The 19,521-nt window shown below is 45.2% G+C and overlaps 1 protein-coding gene across 1 annotated transcript in view; it reads left to right on the top strand.

The window, feature by feature from the left end:
* CBL (Cbl proto-oncogene) overlaps window positions 1-19,521 on the top strand; it is a 55,696-nt gene that overhangs the window by 16,699 nt on the left and 19,476 nt on the right. The window contains exons 4-14 of the mRNA XM_044282351.1: window positions 3,138-3,294; window positions 8,223-8,344; window positions 9,001-9,138; window positions 9,629-9,716; window positions 10,607-10,738; window positions 10,846-11,046; window positions 12,680-12,811; window positions 12,901-13,263; window positions 14,136-14,230; window positions 15,892-16,044; window positions 16,170-16,270. Of these exons, the coding sequence (XP_044138286.1) occupies window positions 3,138-3,294; window positions 8,223-8,344; window positions 9,001-9,138; window positions 9,629-9,716; window positions 10,607-10,738; window positions 10,846-11,046; window positions 12,680-12,811; window positions 12,901-13,263; window positions 14,136-14,230; window positions 15,892-16,044; window positions 16,170-16,270 (1,682 nt within the window). The remainder of the gene's footprint in view (window positions 1-3,137; window positions 3,295-8,222; window positions 8,345-9,000; window positions 9,139-9,628; window positions 9,717-10,606; window positions 10,739-10,845; window positions 11,047-12,679; window positions 12,812-12,900; window positions 13,264-14,135; window positions 14,231-15,891; window positions 16,045-16,169; window positions 16,271-19,521) is intronic.

Below are 19,521 nucleotides of genomic sequence, written 5' to 3'. Positions count from 1 at the left end.
CACAGGCTCCTTTTTGAAAGACCCAAAAATGCAACACGTTAAAGAAAATGCATGAAACTAGTTTACGTTATATATCATCATAGTTGAGGTTGAGGGAATAAATAAAATGAATACGCAAATATTACTTTATTATAAATACCATATATTCCCAAATACCTTCTCCTAATCATTGCCCCCTAGACAAAATGAGCCATATAACTTAATGTAAGGTATTTGGGAATATATTTATAATATAAAGTAATATATATGTATTTTCATTTTCTTCAATCCCGGAGAACCCCTTATAAGCTAGAAGATACTAGATCTCGCCATCCCCTCTAAATCTATTTATAACAAAATTGTAACTGATCTCCTAGCACCCCGACCGGGTACCTCAATCGATGAATGCTCCTAGTGCTTCCCGAGGACTCCAAGCACTCCACTTGACACCGTAAGCTCTGCAGACCCCACGAACCATGAAGCTTGGTTGAGGTCTCACCGTCTCCTACCCACCCTGGACCTACGATAAGGCTCCAGTGGGTGAACCTCTCCTAAATCCAGAGAGCAGGAACAGCTCTTACAAGAGCTAGGAGTTATAGCCAGGGGAGTATACAGCCTATAGCAATCCCCATACACATGAGACGAGGCTCTATGTTGAATGTAAAACAGGAACTCTTTATTGAACACACAAGCATTGACTTATACACGTTTTCCAACAAGGTTACCAACCCCGTGGACCTGGTTGGGAACTGAGGACATGACCTAGCAGCCAATCCTTTGCAGCTTTACAGTTTAAACACCCCACACAAAATCCTTCCCTCTGCCTGTGATACAATTACCTTACACAATGGGTTGATGTAACTATCTCAGGCAGGAGAATACATAGGTTTAAACAATGTCTTCTGTCCTGGAGACAACCGAGGAGTAATTCAATTATCTCTCAGGACAAAGGCAAATCGCCAATACACACGTGGGGACAATAGGACAGACATCACTACTCAAATATACAATGTCCCAACCATTACAGTAAATAGACATTTAACATATCCCCAGATGGCTTGGATCTGAGCGCTCAATATATCCAAACCACGCTCAGATGCCACAAACGGTCAAATCGCCATGGGGTTTAAGTTTAGCATGGGCTGATGAGAGGGCCCATAATCCTGGGGCAAGAGGCTGGCAACCAGGCTTCTCCAGCACCCAGTGGCGAGGTTGGTTTCGCCACAAAAATATACTGAAAGGTTTTGTGCAGCAGAGCGGATGCTTTAGGATTTTCTGAGTGGGAAAAAAAAAAATATATATATATATATACATACACAGGAGTGAGGGGTATTCGGTGACTGATAGCATTGTGTGTGTATATAAGTGAGCATAATAGATAACGGTCAGTCACTGATAACCCCTCTCTCCTGTACCGATAGCTGTTCACAAGAGGTGAAAAAGGCAAAGATATAAATGTATAAATTACAGATTTTACTGAATCTTTTCCCATAAAACTATACATCCATCTGCTCAGCTCCTCCTGCTCTCTATTCTGCTGCTTTCAGATTGCATTTTGTAGTGACAGGTGCTATTTAAATGTGTTGTTCGTATCTTGCCCAGTGTGACACTGACCCGCCCTCAATGCAGGTGCATCTCTTTACACCTGGACTGGACTATCCCTTTAAATAGTAACTGGTAGTACTAGATTTTAGTGGTTGTCCCATTGCAGCAACTTTATCTCCTATCCACAGTGTCTGATCAGCAGGTGTCCGATAATTGGGGGCCCTCGTTTGAATGGACGTGCATGAGTGTCCACCGTCCCAGTCACCTCTATGGGAAGCTGGAGGTATCAGAGTATAAGTACTCCACTACGTCTGGAAGCCCCGTGGAGTAGCAGAGAGCATTTGTGTCTTTCACACCATTCACACAGAGGAGCACTGGCCCCCATTCTAGTGATCATTGGGCCCCCCAGCAGTCAGACCTCCACCGATCAGAGACAACCCCTTTAAGATTTCACATGTGCAGGACAGTGGACGTTGACCTTCACTCTTCTCTTGGTTCTGCAGTACGTTCTTACGAAATCCTGTTTCCAAGCGCATTTCTACTTTCCACTTCTCGTTCTGCACCCTAATGCTGGTTTCACACCTGATCAGGGATACGTTTCCCATTGAAGGCTCTGACAGGCTCTCCTGATTGTGCGCTCCCTCCATTATGCGATCATGTGCAGTCAGCCTAAAGCTGCAGCTTACAGGGGTTGTCCCAAGATTTACAGGGGAATTCCACTTTTTTCTTATGATTGCCTCGCCACAGCTAATTTGATACTGCAGGGGACCCCTGCCGCTCTCCACTTCCTACTAATGTCTCTGCACAGCAGGATATGACTTTAAATGCTGCTGCAGCAGCGATAACCCGTCTCAGCTAGTGATTGACGGAGCGGCAATCAAAGCCACTGTCAGCGGTGGAGGATGGACAAGGTAGTATGTTCGGTAATTTCTATAATTTTTTTTCATTATGTGCAGCATGAGGAAAAAGTTTATTTTCACTGGAAAACCCCTTTAAATTTATCCCCAGGAACCAGGGTAGTGGATAAGTGTCTGGTTGGGGTCTAACTAGTGGGGCCCACACTTGCAGCTGCTCTGTAGGACTGCCGTAGAGGAGCACTCTCCTATCACTGCCACGCCATTCATGCAGGAGACATCGGACCTCCGTTCCTGTGATCGGTGATGGTCCCGGCAGGTCTAGATCTCACACGTAGGATGTGTGATAAATATGGACCTCTCGGGTGTCCTGTGAACCCTGTTTGACAATTGTGTGGCTGCGGTCTCCACCTAGTGGGGGCTGGTTCTGTGAGACTTGGAGAGGGCCGAGCAGGCAGACTCTGGACCCAGAGGTGGGACCCACACATATCATGCATCTATGACACGTCTCGTAGATTGTACAATTTATAAATCTGTATATACAATACACATTTTTAAAGCCGCTTGCAAAATTCTGCAGGTTGCATAAAGGAACCATTTTCCTTGTGTTTTCTTCTCTGCATTAGGGGCACCATAATAGACGTCACATGAACGGCACCCCCTGTAGTCCTGTATCTTCTCCGCTTTTGATGTGCTTCTTCAGCCACTTGTCCGTACAGTAGAAAAGACTAAACAAAAAAATGTTTTATTTCCTTACAGAACCATCGTTCCGTGGAAAATTTTCCGGCATGCCCTGCATGATGTCCACCCTATTTCTTCTGGTCTGGAAGCCATGGCCCTGAAATCCACCATTGACCTCACGTGCAACGATTACATCTCCGTTTTTGAGTTTGACATCTTCACTCGGCTCTTTCAGGTACAACGTTTTCCTCTCAACTACATGTTAAGGCTACATGCACACGACCGTATGTGCAAAAAAAACGGATGACATCCATATGCCATTGTTTGTTTTTTTTTTTTGCGAATTCATTGTAACAATGCCTAAAACGGACAAGAATAGGACATGTTCTATATTTTTTTTCGGGGCTATGGAACGGACATACTAATGCGGACAGCTGTCCGCATTTTTTTGCGGACCCATTGAAATGAATGGGTCCACATCCTATCTGCAAAAAAAAAAACGGAACAGAAGCAATGTTCGTGTGCAGGTAGCCTAAAGGGAATGTGGCCTATTGTCTAAAATAGTTTAACATTAAACATTTTTTTTTATTTTTAATGCGATTTATCTATATTAAAAAAATAATAATCCCGCAGTTCTCACACTGGCCACTAAGTCTAAAATATGTTATAGAGGACCTTTCATGGGATTATGTGTTACAAACTGGTATGCTTACCAGTAGGGCTGCAGTAAACGAATATTTTTGTAATCGAGTATTCTATCGATTATATTTCTCGATTCATCGAGTAATCTAATAAGAAAAAGCTACTTAAAATAACGTACGTAATTAGGTATGTATAAAGTTATTGGTTTGAAGGGGGTTAATAACTTTATACATGCCTAATGCCAAGGTGCTTCCATTAACCCCTCCAAACCAATAACTTTATACATGCCCATTGGGTTTGGAGGGGTTAATGGAAGCACCTTGGCATTAGGCATGTATAAAGTTATTGGTCTGAAGAGGTTAATGAAAGCACCTTGGAGGTGCCTTCATTAACCCCTCTCTAAACCAATAACTTTATACATGCCAAGGTGGTGCTTGCAGCCTCCATTAACCACTCTCTCTCCATCTGCCCCCCCCCCCCAGCCTCTGATCTTTCTCTCCCCCCCCCCCCCCGCCAGTATTAATCATTGGTGGCAGTGGCCACAGGGTCCCCCCCCCCCATCATTGGTGGCAGTTCCGATCGGAGCCCCAGCAGTGTAATGCTGGGGCTCCGATCGGTTACCATGGCAGCCAGGAGTCACGCTACTGAAGTCCTGGCTGCCATGGTATGTTAGTGAGCAGAGAGCAGCGCATTATACTCGCGTGCGCTGTGGCCGGCGGTCGCTCCTTCTCATAGGTCTGTGCGGCGCATTGCTAATGCTGTAAGCATTGGCAATGCGCCGCACAGACCTATGAGAAGGAGCGACCGCCGGCCACAGCGCACGCGAGTATAATGCGCTGCTCTCTGCTCACTAACATACCATGGCAGCCAGGACTTCAGTAGCGTCCTGGCTGCCATGGTAACCGATCGGAGCCCCAGCATTACACTGCTGGGGCTCCGATCGGAACGGACACTGCCACCAATGATTGGGGGGAGGGGGGGGACCCTGTGGGATATGGCCGACACATTCATTGGTGGCGCAGTGGCCACAGTCCCGTCCCTCCCCTCCTCCTCCTACTTGGTCTTCAGCGGCAGCCGCGCACAGTGGGGAGGGAGAGACTCCCTCCTCCTCCTCCCTCAGCTGTGCCGGCCGCTCAGTCCTGCCTCTCTGGCCTCCGGAGGACACGGAAGCGGTGAGTGAGACACTTAATTTCACTCCCGCTCCGTGATCACGTGATCTAAACGATTCCTCGATGCAGGGAAACTGCATCGATGAATTTTTTTACTCTATTTAATCGAGTTATTCGAATAATCGTTTCAGCCCTACTTACCAGATAGGGCGGCCCCTACAGATGCAAGCATTCATTTTTTTTTTTTTTGCTAAAATACCCCAACAGCCAGGGAGAAGGACGCCCATTGAGAAACCCAGCCATCTCCTCTTCCCTGTACTGATGGTCTAAATTAACATATTAGATGCCAAAAACAGCAGGGGACACAGTGCCGGAACAGAAGGGTATTTGCATCTGTAGGGCGCCCCCTATCTTGTAAGCTTACCAGTTTCTTTTAAGAGCATGGTCCATAGACATAATGGACAGGAGGGGACCTCACTGACTTCTATGGGATGTTTTCTAGGTGTGATCTGTGCAGAGTAGATAAGCTGCGATGTGGCCTATTGTGAATGGTGGATCCTGTGTTATCTATATAGAGGTGTTACTTGTCATTGTAATACTGCCTGTGATAATGAGATGACTACTGAAAAGTTACCTGTACAGAACAGGAAAACATGACCTGTTATTAGACAAAGTGGCCAGTGTGAAAATTGTGTGTGAGTGTGTATATATGTATGTATATATAATATATATATATTTAATATAGATTTGGACTTGTGAAACAAAAAATGTATATGTACATACAGGGAGGAACAGGAGTATTGGAACACCCTGCGATTTTGCAAGTTCTCCCACTTAGAAATCATGGAGGGGTCTGAAATTCACATTGTAGGTGCATTCCCACTCTCAGACAGAATAAAAAATAAATCAGGAAATCACATTGTATGATTTTTAAAGAATTTATTTGTCTTGCACTGCTGAGCATAAGTACAAACCGGATTCCAAAAAAGTTGGGACACTATACAAATCGTGAATAAAAACTGAATGCAATGATGTGGAGATGGCAAATGTCAATATTTTTTTTGTAATAGAACGTAGATGACAGATCAAACGTTTTAGGCCTCTTTCACACTTGCGTTGTCCGGATCCGGCGTGTACTCCACTTGCCGGAATTACACGCCGGATCCGGAAAAACGCAAGTGTACTGAAAGCATTTGAAGACTGATCCGTCTTCAAAATGCTTTCAGTGTTACTATGGCAGCCAGGACAATATTAAAGTCCTGGTTGCCATAGTAAGAGCGGGGAGCGGTATACTTACCATCCGTGCGGCTCCCGGGGCGCTCCAGAGTGACATCAGAGCGCCCCATGCGCATGGATGACGTGTTCCATGTGATCACATGATCCATGCGCTTGGGGCGCCCTGACGTCACTCTGAAGCGCCCCGGGAGCCGCACGGACGGTAAGTATGCTGCTCCCCCGCTCCCCACTACACTTTACCATGGCTGCCAGGACTTTAGCGTCCCGGCAGCCATGGTAACCATTGAGAAAAAGCTAAACGTCGGATCCGGCAATGCGCCGAAACGACGTTTAGCTTAAGGCCGGATCCGGATCAATGCCTTTCAATGGGCATTAATTCCGGATCCGGCCTTGCGGCAAGTGTTCAGGATTTTTGGCCGGAGCAAAAAGCGCAGCATGCTGCGGTATTTTCTCCGGCCAAAAAACGTTCCGTTCCGGAACTGAAGACATCCTGATGCATCCTGAACGGATTTCTCTCCATTCAGAATGCATTAGGATAAAACTGATCAGGATTCTTCCGGCATAGAGCCCCGACGACGGAACTCTATGCCGGAAGACAAGAACGCAGGTGTGAAAGAGCCCTAATCCGAGCAAATGTATCATTTTAAAGGAAAAATGCGTTGATTCAAAATTTCACGGTGTCAACAAATCCCCAAAAAGTTGGGACAAGTAGCAATAAGAGGCTGGAAAAAGTAAATTGGAGCATAACGAAGAGCTGGAAGACCAAGTAACACTAATTAGGTCAATTGGCAACATGATTGGGTATAAAAAGAGCTTCTCAGAGTGGCAGTGTCTCTCAGAAGCCAAGATGGGTAGAGGATCACCAATTCCCACAATGTTGCGCAGAAAGATAGTGGAGCAATATCAGAAAGGTGTTACCCAGCGAAAAATTGCAAAGACTTTGCATCTATCATCATCAACTGTGCATAACATCATCCGAAGATTCAGAGAATCTGGAACAATCTCTGTGCGTAAGGGTCAAGGCCGTAAAACCATACTGGATGCCCGTGCAAGACAAATTATTTAAAAATCTTTTATTTTTTATAGTCTGTCTCAGAGTGAGAATGCACCTACAATGTAAATTTCTGACCCCTCCATGATTTCTTAGTGGGAAAACTTGCAAAATCGCAGGGTGTTCCAATCCTTCTGTTCCTCACTGTATACGTTTAACACAAAAACATCATTTTAACAATATGATGACACATTCCCTTTAAAGGGAACCAGTCTGGCGATTCATCCTGTCCTAACCGTGGGCACTATGAAATACCGTGTGGCTTCCTCTTTACAAAGAACTAGATTTTATTCTGAAATGATGCGGCTTTTCAGAGGAAACATTGGCCCCACGAATGGGATTGTGTATAAAACGTTACTGCAGCTCTGCACCCATTCACTTAGCCAAGGTGCGACCACTACACTTTGAACAGCCCTGCTTCCTGTTCCATTTAAAGTGCAAGTTCTATCACCAGAGGCTGCATTAAATAGCTGACTGGTGGGGGTGCGGGGTGTCAGACCCGTACCAGTCATTTATAAATGACCTCTCCTGAGGACGGCTCATCAATATGAGAAGCCTGGAAAACACTTTAATTTTTGACATATTTATTTAGCAAAAAATAGTAATCCGCTTCAACTCTGTTAAAGGGTTTTAAGCAGTTACTTCTACTTTTTATTTTTGTAAACTCTCTGCTTTGAAACGCTAAATGTATTCAGCATTGGAAACCTAAATTATTTATCCTAAAAATTCTCTGGAGTGTGGTGTACCCAATTAATTAGGAGCCGCAGGCCTGGCATAAATCGTGGTAAGTCTGTCTGGCCGTAACCTCCCACTTACAAAAAAAAAAGTGCGGAGTATAATAGAAAAAGTTGCACGTCTTTGCATAAGATTTTTGTACTTCCATAAATTCCCCCAAGGTTCTTTTTAATAGAGAGGGAGCCTGTCAGTATTTTACAATGTATGTGTTTACCGCCGCATGAAACTGCTGACGGCTTCCTTTTCTGTATCTTATTTCCTCCGGCGTGCTGCTTGATTTGTTGCATTCTGCTCCTAACGATTGTCCCTGATTTCGTGTCAGCGCGTTCATCGACTCATACAATGGTCCCACGCAGTCACGCTTCCTTTTTTCTTTTCTTATTCCCACAGCCATGGTCTTCCCTCCTCAGGAACTGGAACAGCCTGGCCGTGACTCATCCGGGTTACATGGCTTTCCTGACTTACGACGAGGTTAAAGCGCGACTTCAGAAATTTATTCACAAACCTGGGAGGTGAGTACGTTGACTATTCCTTTACATGGAGGACGCGTTATAGCTTGAAGATGTTGGTGCGTACGTGTAAGGCCTCATGCACACAGCCGTGTTCTGCGGACCGTGGAAACCCGGCCGGGATTCCTCCTGACAGCATGAGCGCACGGCGTCATTGGTTGCTATGACGCATATCGCTAGGATATGCGACCATTGTCTGATAGGTGCGGGTCCCACTGCTGGGATCCTCACCTATATAGAGAACGGAGCGCTGTGGCTGGAGGACCCCAGATTTCTCAGAAATGAATGAATGGAGGGAGGCTGCACATGCACAGTGTGCTCTTCTTGACTTTCGGGGCTCCCTTCTCGATATAGGTGCTGGTCCCAGTGGTGGGACCCACACCTATAAGACAACGGGGGCATATCCTAGAGATATGCCCCCATTGTCTGAGATGAGACAACCCCTTTAAGAGCCCAGGAAACCCCTTGAAGCCCTAAAATGCAAAAAATGTCCTAAAAAAACCTACAATTTTTCAGCCGCTTTTCTCAGTCCGGAGAGCCGTTTGCGTAGCTTGCAGGTCGCACATTTCCTCTTACCATATTCATTAACTCCTTCTACCCCATTGTCCTTTGTGGATGATGGGAGTCGTTTTCAGCATGTCGTCTTTTTTCTCTTGCAGTTACATTTTTCGCCTGAGCTGCACAAGACTTGGTCAGTGGGCGATTGGATATGTTACAGGGGACGGTAACATTCTGCAGACCATTCCTCACAACAAACCTCTGTTCCAGGCTCTGATTGACGGATTCCGGGAAGGATTGTAAGAGCAACAGTTTTTATGCTTCTAGCTGCATCATATGTGATCTGCCAGTAGACCTCAGAGACAAGTAGATTCCGATTGTATTCAAAGTTTTTTCCTTCTGAATCTGACTGGGAAAATTGACTTTTCATGGGAGTAAAAAAAAGTAATGTAAAAGTAGATGAAAAAGTAATGTAAAAAGAAAAAAAATCCTTTTATATACCTGTGGGTTTCCCTTGGCTGATGGCCTAGCTCCACAGAAAGGAGATCTTCTAGGCTGGGTTTATAACTTCTGTTGCAGATTTCATCCTATGCTTTGCAAAGGGTGAAAATCCACAGCTTTTCTGCGACATAAGAGCGTGTTGTGGATTTGAAAATCTGTGGGATACGGTATTGTAAATTGTGGTAGGACTGTAGCCCCAATCCACAGCAAATCTGCCATGTCTGGACCAGAAAACCAAGAGCATGAAACCTCGTGGTGGTACTCTTTACTGATTTTATTTTTTTGCAGTTACCTCTTTCCCGACGGCCGAAATCAGAACCCAGATTTAACAGGCCTATGTGAACCCACCCCTCAGGACCACATCAAAGTTACTCAGGTAAGCCGTTGTCATGTCACTTTTCTTCTTGGTTAAAGGGAATCCATCACCTTCCCCCCCCAATCAAACCGTTTCCATAGACACATAGCTATAGTTCATTTGATTAAAACACTGTTTTGCTTTTGTTGATCTGAGACTCCGTTCTTGAGTTGCAAATACGCCATTGCTGTTGTTGCACCCAAGCTATGCTCATTTCTGCGACCAGCATCTTCCTCGCCACTTTGCCACTGCTTGGCCTTGTCAATCAAAGCAGCCAAGGAGGGGCTGGCCACAGAAAGGAGCGGAGCTTGGGTGCAACACGAACAATGGTGATGCCCTCGTTGCACCAAAGACCTCCATCTGCATATTAAAAAGTATCCTAACTTGGGAATGAAGACTCGGATCAACAAAATCAAAACGGTGTTTTAATCGGGTGAACCACAGCTATGTGCCCATGGAGGTCGCTGGTGACAGATTCCCTTTAACCTCAGACATCAGTATTTCCTCTCTGCCCAACCTACTCCCTTCTCCCCCAACTTATAAACCATTCTACAGCACCACCATCATTTCTGCAGTGTCTCAGGCAGTCTGCAGTTCCCATAGTCCTACTTTGCCACCCTTAGTTCTCTTGCTCTTCCTGGCGCTGTTCACATCTATGGAGAAACTACCGCCAAAGTGCTGGTATACAGCTCCACTGAGGCGCCTATAGACAGTGTGCCCATGCTTGTCCTGACAGGAGGACATAACCCCAAGTAACATTACAAGACATGGGTATGATGAGAGGTAGTCGACAGGTTTATTTGCCAAGTCCCCTTTTTTTTTTAAATAGATATTGTAGAAAAGAAATCCGTATCGGCCATGCGTCTCTTACAATACGTAGGATCCTAATCTTCCTTTGCTTTCTTCTCCAGGAGCAGTACGAGCTGTATTGTGAAATGGGCTCCACCTTCCAGCTCTGCAAAATATGCGCTGAGAACGATAAAGATGTAAAGATTGAACCTTGTGGGCATCTAATGTGCACGCTGTGCCTCACTTCCTGGCAGGTGAGAATTTTGCCTCGTTTTCGCCTGTTATTATATTCCATTAGGAATCTGCTCTGAAATTGTGTTTTTTTTTTTTTTTGTTTTTTTTTTTCTTCTCCTTCTCTTAGGAGTCAGAAGGTCAGGGATGTCCTTTCTGCCGCTGTGAAATAAAAGGAACAGAGCCGATTGTAGTGGACCCTTTCGACCCCAGATGTGGTGGGATGGCGGAAATGTTACGCCACTGTCTAGATGGAGCGCCTTCACCTTGTTATGAAGATGACGACGATGACAGTGGAAACGATTCTCTCTTCATGTTAGCTGGAGCCAAGGTTTGCCTTAACGTTTCTTTATGGGCTTTCTGTGTGATTCAATGGGAATTTATAGCGGAAATAACCTCCAATTCTGACCATTTTAACCCATTAGATGCCTCAGTCAAAAGCGACCACAGCATCTGAGTGGTTAGAAAGATGGAAGGGAGCTCTGTCTGCAGTGTGATTGCAGGAAGCAGTTGGGTTTATGTGGCAGCTGGGGACCCTAATGAAGGTGTGCAATTTTTGTACTCCTATTGGTTCCTGCCAGAGACAAGGCCTTCATACAATGCCTATCAGCATTAGGCCTCCTGCACACGAACATGTACTTCCCGTTGCCGTATTGCGGACCCGCAATACACGGGTGCTGTTCCGTGGGCATTCCGCATCACGGATGCGGATCCATTCACTTTATTGGGTCCGCAAATCCAGAGATGCGGAACGGAACCCTACAGGAGCACTACGGAGTGCTTCCGTGGGGTTTCGTCCCGTACTTCCATTCCGCAAAAAGATAGAACATGTTCTAACTTTTTGCGGAACGGCCGGATCACGGACCCATTAAAGTGAATGGGTCCGCGATCCGCTGCGGCTGCCCCACGGATGGTGTTTGTGCATTGCGACTCGCAGTTTGCAGCACGACCACGGGGTGCACACGTTTGTGTGCAGGAGGCCTTATGCTGACAGGCACAGTACACTGTAATGCTGAAAAATTGCACTGTATTGAATCAGTGCACAAGATCTTAGTCACATCTCGTTAAAAATAAAAATGGTAAAATACAATTTTAAAATAATAAAACAAAAAATAAAAAATGTGGCCTAAAACACATGTAAAAATTGGAAAAGAGAATTGCTGTGTTTTATATTTTCTCCCAAAAATGAATAAAAAGTGGACAATAAGTCCTTTGTACCCCAAAATCTTACCAAGAAAAAAAAACTTAGTCCCCTCACAAAACAAGCCTTCAAACTGCTCTCAGAATATGGTGACTCAAAAACATACGATTTTTAGTGTGCAAAAAAATTGTGTAACATGGAAAAACTATGGGGCACATTCATTAAGACTGACGTTTTAGACGCCGGTCTTAAGCCCCTGCACTGGCGGTGGATCACCGAGGTTATGTGGAGGCACCGGCCTTTACATAACTTTGGCGGATCCACTGCTGATTCTAAATGTAAAACCGCTTCCTAGCGGTCTTGCATTTAGACAATTTTCTACACCTAAACCAGGCATAGAAAGTTATGAGTGAGACGGCCTGGTGGCCCTTCCTCACCCACGCCATGGCCATTTTTTCTTAGTCCTGGCATGAGCAGAGAAGAAGTCACAGATTGCGTCACAACATGGCATGCAACAGAATCTGCAGCGGATTCACCACAAAAATGGCGTATATCTGTTTGTAAATGACCCCCAATATATCTATCAATTTGCTGAAGCACAGAATACAATTTAAAGGGGTTGTTCCATCCCCCTTTACCTCCTTTCCACTGCAGCTGCCCACTGCTTCCTGTCAATTCTGGCGCTGGCTGTTTGCTCTCGGCATTACCATATTAAACAGCTCCTTGGCTACTTTGCCCAAGAGCTGTTCCATTGATTTCTTTTGAGAAGCAGATCCAGGCTACGTGCTGCACATTACATTGAAATGCTAGATTTTTCTTTTAGGTTGAAAGACCCCCATCTCCACTTTCACTCGCTCCCCCGACAGCCTTGCCACCAGTACCCCCTCGTTTAGACTTGCTGCAGCAGAGAGCTTCGAATCCGTCAGGGGCTTGTAGTCCTTCCACCAGCTCTAAGGTAAAGCATCTGTCTCCATACTTGGACTTGTGTCTCCTTTCTTTATCTTGCTGCTTAATCAATTTGTATGTCTGTATGTGATCGTTTAGGCTTCTACTAGTTCACACCACAAAGACAAACCGCTGCCTGTCCCCCCAACACTTCGAGATCTCCCACCACCTCCACCCCCAGACAGACCACATTCAATGGTGGCTGACAACAGACCTCAGAGGAGACCTCTTCCCTCCACCCCTGCAGAAAAGCCACTTCCTCTTCCCTCAAGTCGTCCAGACCCTTGGAATATGCGTTCTGTTCCCAAAGCTCCGGCACCCAGCTTAAATCCTAGTGACCCGTGGACTGGGGGCAAAGAGCTTACCAACCGCCACTCTCTGCCATTTACGTTGCCTTCACATGTTGATGATAAAAGGGTAGACCGTCATGGTAGCACGCAGAGCTTGGACATCGCTGGTACAGTAAGTAGAGTGCTGATGCTGAGAATTGAGAAGCTCTGGTGTGAATGAGTTGTAATGGAACTAACGAGTTTGTTTTTGGGGGAAATATTGAATATACTGAATGCTTCTGATGAGATGTAAAATTCGCCTGATCCACAAGGTAATTTCAAAATCACGGACATTACCTAAATACTTGAACACTTTTGTGTTTAGATGGTTTTTGGGCAGAGATCATAATTTGTTTTGCATAACAACCCCCTTAGCTATTAAAGGGTTTGTCATCAGAAATACCTAAATTAAACTGGCTGATATCAGCTGAACCTAACGAGCCTATAACTAGTTTTATCCCGTTACTCCATAAATGTAACTTTTATAATACGCAAATTATCTCCTAGACTAGAGGCTCCGTTCTCCCACCTCTGTCACCTCCCTCCAAGTCTTGATTGACAGGGCCAGGCAGCGTTCGCATCCTCCTGCCGGCCCTGAGTGCTGGGTAAATCCTGCGCCGTGCCGTTTGGTATTAGGCACAGTGAAGGAAGGGCGCTTCCTGGCTGCCGCCTTTTCTGCGCTTGTGCTGAATACTGAACGGCACAGCGCAGGAGTGAGACTTAGCATGCATTTAGGACTGGCAGGAGGATGCGAACGCTGCTTGGCCCTTTAATCAAGACTTAGAGGGAGGTGACAGATGTGGGAGAACGGAGCCTCTAGGAGCAACGCAACACCCCCCCCGCTCCTAGAGGCTAATTTGCAGATTATAAAAGTAACATTTATGGAGTAACGGATAAAACTAGGAATAGGCTCGTTAGCACATGGCTAATATCAGCCAGTTTAATTTAGGTATTTCTGGTGACAGAAAGCCTTTAACTCACATGATTGTTTTCCCTTTTGTTCAGAGTGGATGTGTGGAGCTATTGGCAGGCCTCGATATTGATGATCCCAAGGTGAAGCCATCATCTTCCGCCAATGCCATCTACTCCTTGGCCTCCAGGTAACATAACTCCAACTTAGTCCTCGTTCACACGTCCATCACTGTTTTGTGGATGCAAATAACATGTTGCATCTGCCTATTGCTTCCGCAAAGGTCCAAGGACATATCTGGTTTTTATTCACCATAGTTCAGTTTTTTTTGGGGGGCTTTGATCTGGAAAACATGCCAAAGTAGTGCATGTCTCCATTGTTTTTCCACTGATCCACGCTGAGCGGGAAAACAAGGATATGTGAAGAAACACTCTAAAATAAGTGTCTACGTGCACTGTTCGTAGAGATCACAGGCAGCACATGTCCATAAATAACTGATATTTTAGATTAAACACACCAGAATCGATGCATATGTGTACTTTTCGCATGGACAGCACATGTCTGTGATGTTTGAATAAGCCCCTAAACTAAGGCTGGCGCACCCACCGCCAGCTAAAGGGGTATTAAGACCGGCGTTTAGAATGCCGGTCTTAATGAATCTGCCCCTAAGTATTTACTAAAATCTGAAGAGACGGCATCTCCTTTTTAATTAATCTAAAATGTAATATATGATCCATTCCTTTTAATTTTAGGGATGACTGCAGTGTGCCCTCTTCATTACTTGAAGGTCCTGTGGTCATTGCTTTCTGTTCTCCTTTCTTTGTTTTATGTCCTTGCATCACAATACATTGCTAAGAAATTCTCTGCAAAACCTGACTCAGCTGTAAGGCAGGAAATGTCTTTGGAGGAAATTGAATTCAGATTGCAGCTGAGCATGGCAGACGCCTGGAGGTTTGAAAGGCGGAAAAGCAGATTCTTGCTTCATCACTTTTCCTACATCAAGGGAAAACTCATAGCCTGTTCACAGGATGCGACATAAGTGTCCAACTGCTGGGAACCTCGCCAATCATAAGAATGGGGTTCCTTGCGCCCCATTTGAATTGGGTGGCGGTTTAGCATATACGCTGATGTTCCATTCAGTGTCTATTGGACGGACCGAGATTGTCCTACTTGGTTATCTCCAGCAGTCCCATAGTGAGTCAGTGGAGGGGCAGCATGCATGTTCAACGGGGAAGGCAGGATCACCTATTTCTCTCCATTCAAATGATGGGCCCACGTTCTATGTGGATAGGTGATAGGTTGGCGTTCTGGGACTTCTGCCTTTTAAAGAAACACTCCAGGCAATATGGATATCCTGTGTTCTGTCAAAAGTTTTGATCAGTGGGGGACTGAGTTGTGAGATCCGACCAATTGCTAAAATGATGGAGCAGTTGCCCTGATCTGAGCACTTTGCCCATTTGTTTCAGCCCGGCTCTGCTCGCTTTTCTTTGGCAATCAGTGTACAGACTGGTATACTGTCCATGGATCCGTGCGCCGTTCCTTCGGCTCTTGGGACAACCGAGCAGAGCTGCTCAGATGTGGGAGCACAGTGGCTCCCCCTTTGTTTTAGTAATTAGTGGGGATCTCGGGGCGATCAAAATTTCTGACAAAAGTTTTTGTTTTTTTTCTAAATGATAGTTAATGGGAGCTGCCGTAATTTTTTTAATTTTCAGTGTTCATTAGGAAGTGTATTGAGTGAGGTGGAGAATTGTGTACAGCGAATACACCCTTCGGATTGATTGTTCTTCTGCGGTCTCTGCTGTTTCTCAAGAAATATTTTTTTTTTTCTCCGTCAATCCTCTTACATTATAGGCCATTCCCAGTGCCAAAACCTCCATTAGGAGATCATTCAGAAAGTGCTGACGATTCGGAGTATATGTGCCCATCCTCTCTGCCGGTAAATCCCCCTGTGGTACCAAAATGTGAGACGAAGAGGCCAGTGGAAGTGTTGGCTCCTGGGATGAGGTGAGCAGATTACCGCTCTTTGATCCTGCGTACATTTAACGCCTGGAGTGCCGTGACCTACGTCATGGTAGTTTGGGTTGCATACAGTACTTACACCTTTTTGCTTCCTTTTATTCATTCTTTAGCAGGCCTGGTGATCAGCTGATTGAAGGAGATTCCTATGAAACCATGTACAACATCCAGTGCCAAGCTGCACCAGTGGCTATGGAGTCGGGGAGGGAAGCGGGTAAGGCTTGTAGATTTAGGACATCAAATTTCTATAACTTTTCAGGTCAAGACTGACATCAGAGGCCAATGAGTCATTGGTGTGTCCCCGGTCATTCTATGTGCACATATGTTCCCATTTAAATGAGGCTTTCCGTTTTTTTTTTTTTGTTTTTTTTTTTTTTGTTTTTTTTTTAGCCCCCCCTTTATTAACCACCTCCCGACCGCCTAACGCACCGATGCGTCCGGGAGGTGGTTGATTTACTCCTCCTGGACGCATCATCTCGCGATACACGAGATTTCCTGTGCACGCAGGCGCGCGCGCGCGCTCACAGGAACAGAAGGTAAGCGAGTGGATCTCCAGCCTGCCAGCGGCGATCGTTCGCTGGCAGGCTGTAGATGTGATTTTTTTTTTTTTTTTTTTTTTAACACCTAACAGGTATATTAGACGCTGTTTTGATAACAGCGTCTAATATACCTGCTACCTGGTCCTCTGGTGGTCCCTTTTGTTTGGATCGACCACCAGAGGACACAGGTAGCTCAGTACAGTCGCACCAAACACCACACTACACTACACCCCCCCCCCCTGTCACTTATTAACCCCTTATGAACCCCTGATCACCCCATATAAACTCCCTGATCACCCCCCTGTCATTGATCACCCCCCTGTAAGGCTCCATTCAGACGTCCGTATGATTTTTACAGATCCATGGATACATGGATCGGTTCCGCAAAACACATGCGGACGTCTGAATGGAGCCTTACAGGGGGGTGATCACCCATATAGATTCCCCGATCACCCCCTGTCATTGATCACCCCCCTGTAAGGCTCTATTCAGACGTCCGTATGATTTTTACGGATCCATGGATCGGATCCGCAAAACACATGCGGACGTCTGAATGGAGCCTTACAGGGGGGTGATCAATGACAGGCGGGTGATCACCCATATAGATTCTTTGATCACCCCCTGTAAGGCTCCATTCAGACGTCCGCATGTGTTTTGCGGATCCTATCCATGGATCCGTAAAAATCATACGGACGTCTGAATGGAGCCTTACCAGGGGGGTGATCAATGACAGGGGGGTGATCAGGGAGTCTATATGGGTGATCACCCCCCTGTCATTGATCACCCCCCCTGTAAGGCTCCATTCAGACATTTTTTTGGCCCAAGTTAGCGGAAATATATATTTTTTTTGTTTGTTTTTTCTTACTAAGTCTCATATTCCACTAACTTGTGTCAAAAAATAAAATCTCACATGGACGCACCATACCCCTCACGGAATCCAAATGCGTAACATTTTTAGACATTTATATTCCAGACTTCTTCTCACGCTTTAGGGCCCTAAAAAGCCAGGGCAGTATAAATACCCCACATGTGACCCCATTTCGGAAAGAAGACACCCCAAGGTATTCGCTGAGGGGCATATTGAGTCCATGAAAGATTGAAATTTTTGTCCTAAGTTAGCGGAAAGTGAGACTTTGTGAGAAAAAAACAAAAAAAAAATCAATTTCCGCTAACTTATGCAAAAAAAAATAATTCTATGAACTCGTCAGGCCCCTCATTGAATACCTTGGGGTGTCTTCTTTCCAAAGTGGGGTCACATGTGGGGTATTTATACTGCCCTGGCTTTTTAGGGGCCCGAAAGTGTGAGAAGAAGTCTGGGATCCAAATGTCTAAAAATGCCCTCCTAAAAGGAATTTGGGCACCTTTGCGCATCTAGGCTACACATGTGGTATCGCCGTACTCAGGAGAAGTTGGGCAATGTGTTTTGGGGTGTCATTTTACATATACCCATGCTGGGTGAGAAATATCTTGGTCAAATGCCAACTTTGTATAAAAAAAATGGGAAAAGTTGTCTTTTGCCAAGACATTTCTCTCACCCAGCATGGGTATATGTAAAATGACACCCCAAAACACATTCCCCAACTTCTCCTGAGTACGGCGATACCAGATGTGTGACACTTTTTTGCAGCCAAGGTGGGCAAAGGGGCCCACACTCCAAAGTGCACCTTTCGGATTTCGCAGGCCATTTTTTACACATTTTGATTGCAAAGTACTTCTCACACATTTGGGCCCCTAAATTGCCAGGGCAGTATAACTACCCCACAAGTGACCCCATTTTGGAAAGAAGACACCCCAAGGTATTCCGTGAGGGGCATGGCGAGTTCCTAGAATTTTTTTAGTTTTTTGTCGCAAGTTAGTGGAATATGAGACTTTGTAAGGAAAAAAATAATTAAAATAAAAATCATAATTTTCCGCTAACTTGTGACAAAAAATAAAAAGTTCTATGAACTCACTATGCCCATCAGCGAATACCTTAGGGTGTCTACTTTCCGAAATGGGGTCATTTGTGGGGTGTTTCTACTGTCTGGGCATTGTAGAACCTCAGGAAACATGACAGGTGCTCAGAAAATCAGAGCTGCTTCAAAAAGCGGAAATTCACATTTTTGTACCATAGCTTGTAAACGCTATAACTTTTACCCAAACCATTTTTTTTTTTTTTGCCCAAACATTTATTTTTTTTTTTTATCAAAGACATGTAGAACAATAATTTTAGCGAAAAATTTATATATGGATGTCGTTTTTTTTGCAAAATTTTACAGCTGAAAGTGTCATTTTTTTGCAAAAAAATCGTTAAATGTCGATTAATAACAAAAAAAGTAAAAATGTCAGCAGCAATGAAATACCACCAAATGAAAGCTCCATTAGTGAGAAGAAAAGGAGGTAAAATTCATTTGGGTGGTAAGTTGCATGACCGAGCGATAAACGGTGAAAGTAGTGTAGTGCTGAAGTGTAAAAAGTGGCCTGGTCATGAAGGGGGTTTTAGCTAGCGGGGCTGAAGTGGTTAAGTGCTGGTGCTGCAGGATCCTGCCACCTGCGGTCTGACCATCGCGCTAAGATTCTCTGTGCAAGTTTCAGACTCCCATGGGGGCTCTCGTAGACCTGCATAGAGAATCTTACTTCCAGCTGACAGAGCCGCTGTATTAGCACGGCGGTCAGACTGCAAGTCACATGATCATGCAGCGCCAGGAACGGAGCCATCTTTACAGAATAAATAGGCTGCTACGGGCTTTCACTGTACTACCGTAACCCTTAGCAATGTTAAAAACAGGAGCAGGGCCAATTTAGAGGGCTTCTTGAACGCCAACATTCCAGTTTCTGTAAAGTGGGGGATCATATTACACAGTGAAACATGAATAGGACATATGGATTCCTTGTACCTTCGGGTCTGTGCAGTTGAACTGCAGAAGATTAGGCCAGTTTTTTACAG

This window comes from Bufo gargarizans, chromosome 2 (genome assembly GCF_014858855.1).
Source record: "Bufo gargarizans isolate SCDJY-AF-19 chromosome 2, ASM1485885v1, whole genome shotgun sequence".
NCBI lineage: Eukaryota > Metazoa > Chordata > Amphibia > Anura > Bufonidae > Bufo > Bufo gargarizans.
Note: the sequence above shows the minus strand (reverse complement) of the source record. Positions and strands in the feature narration are given on the sequence as shown.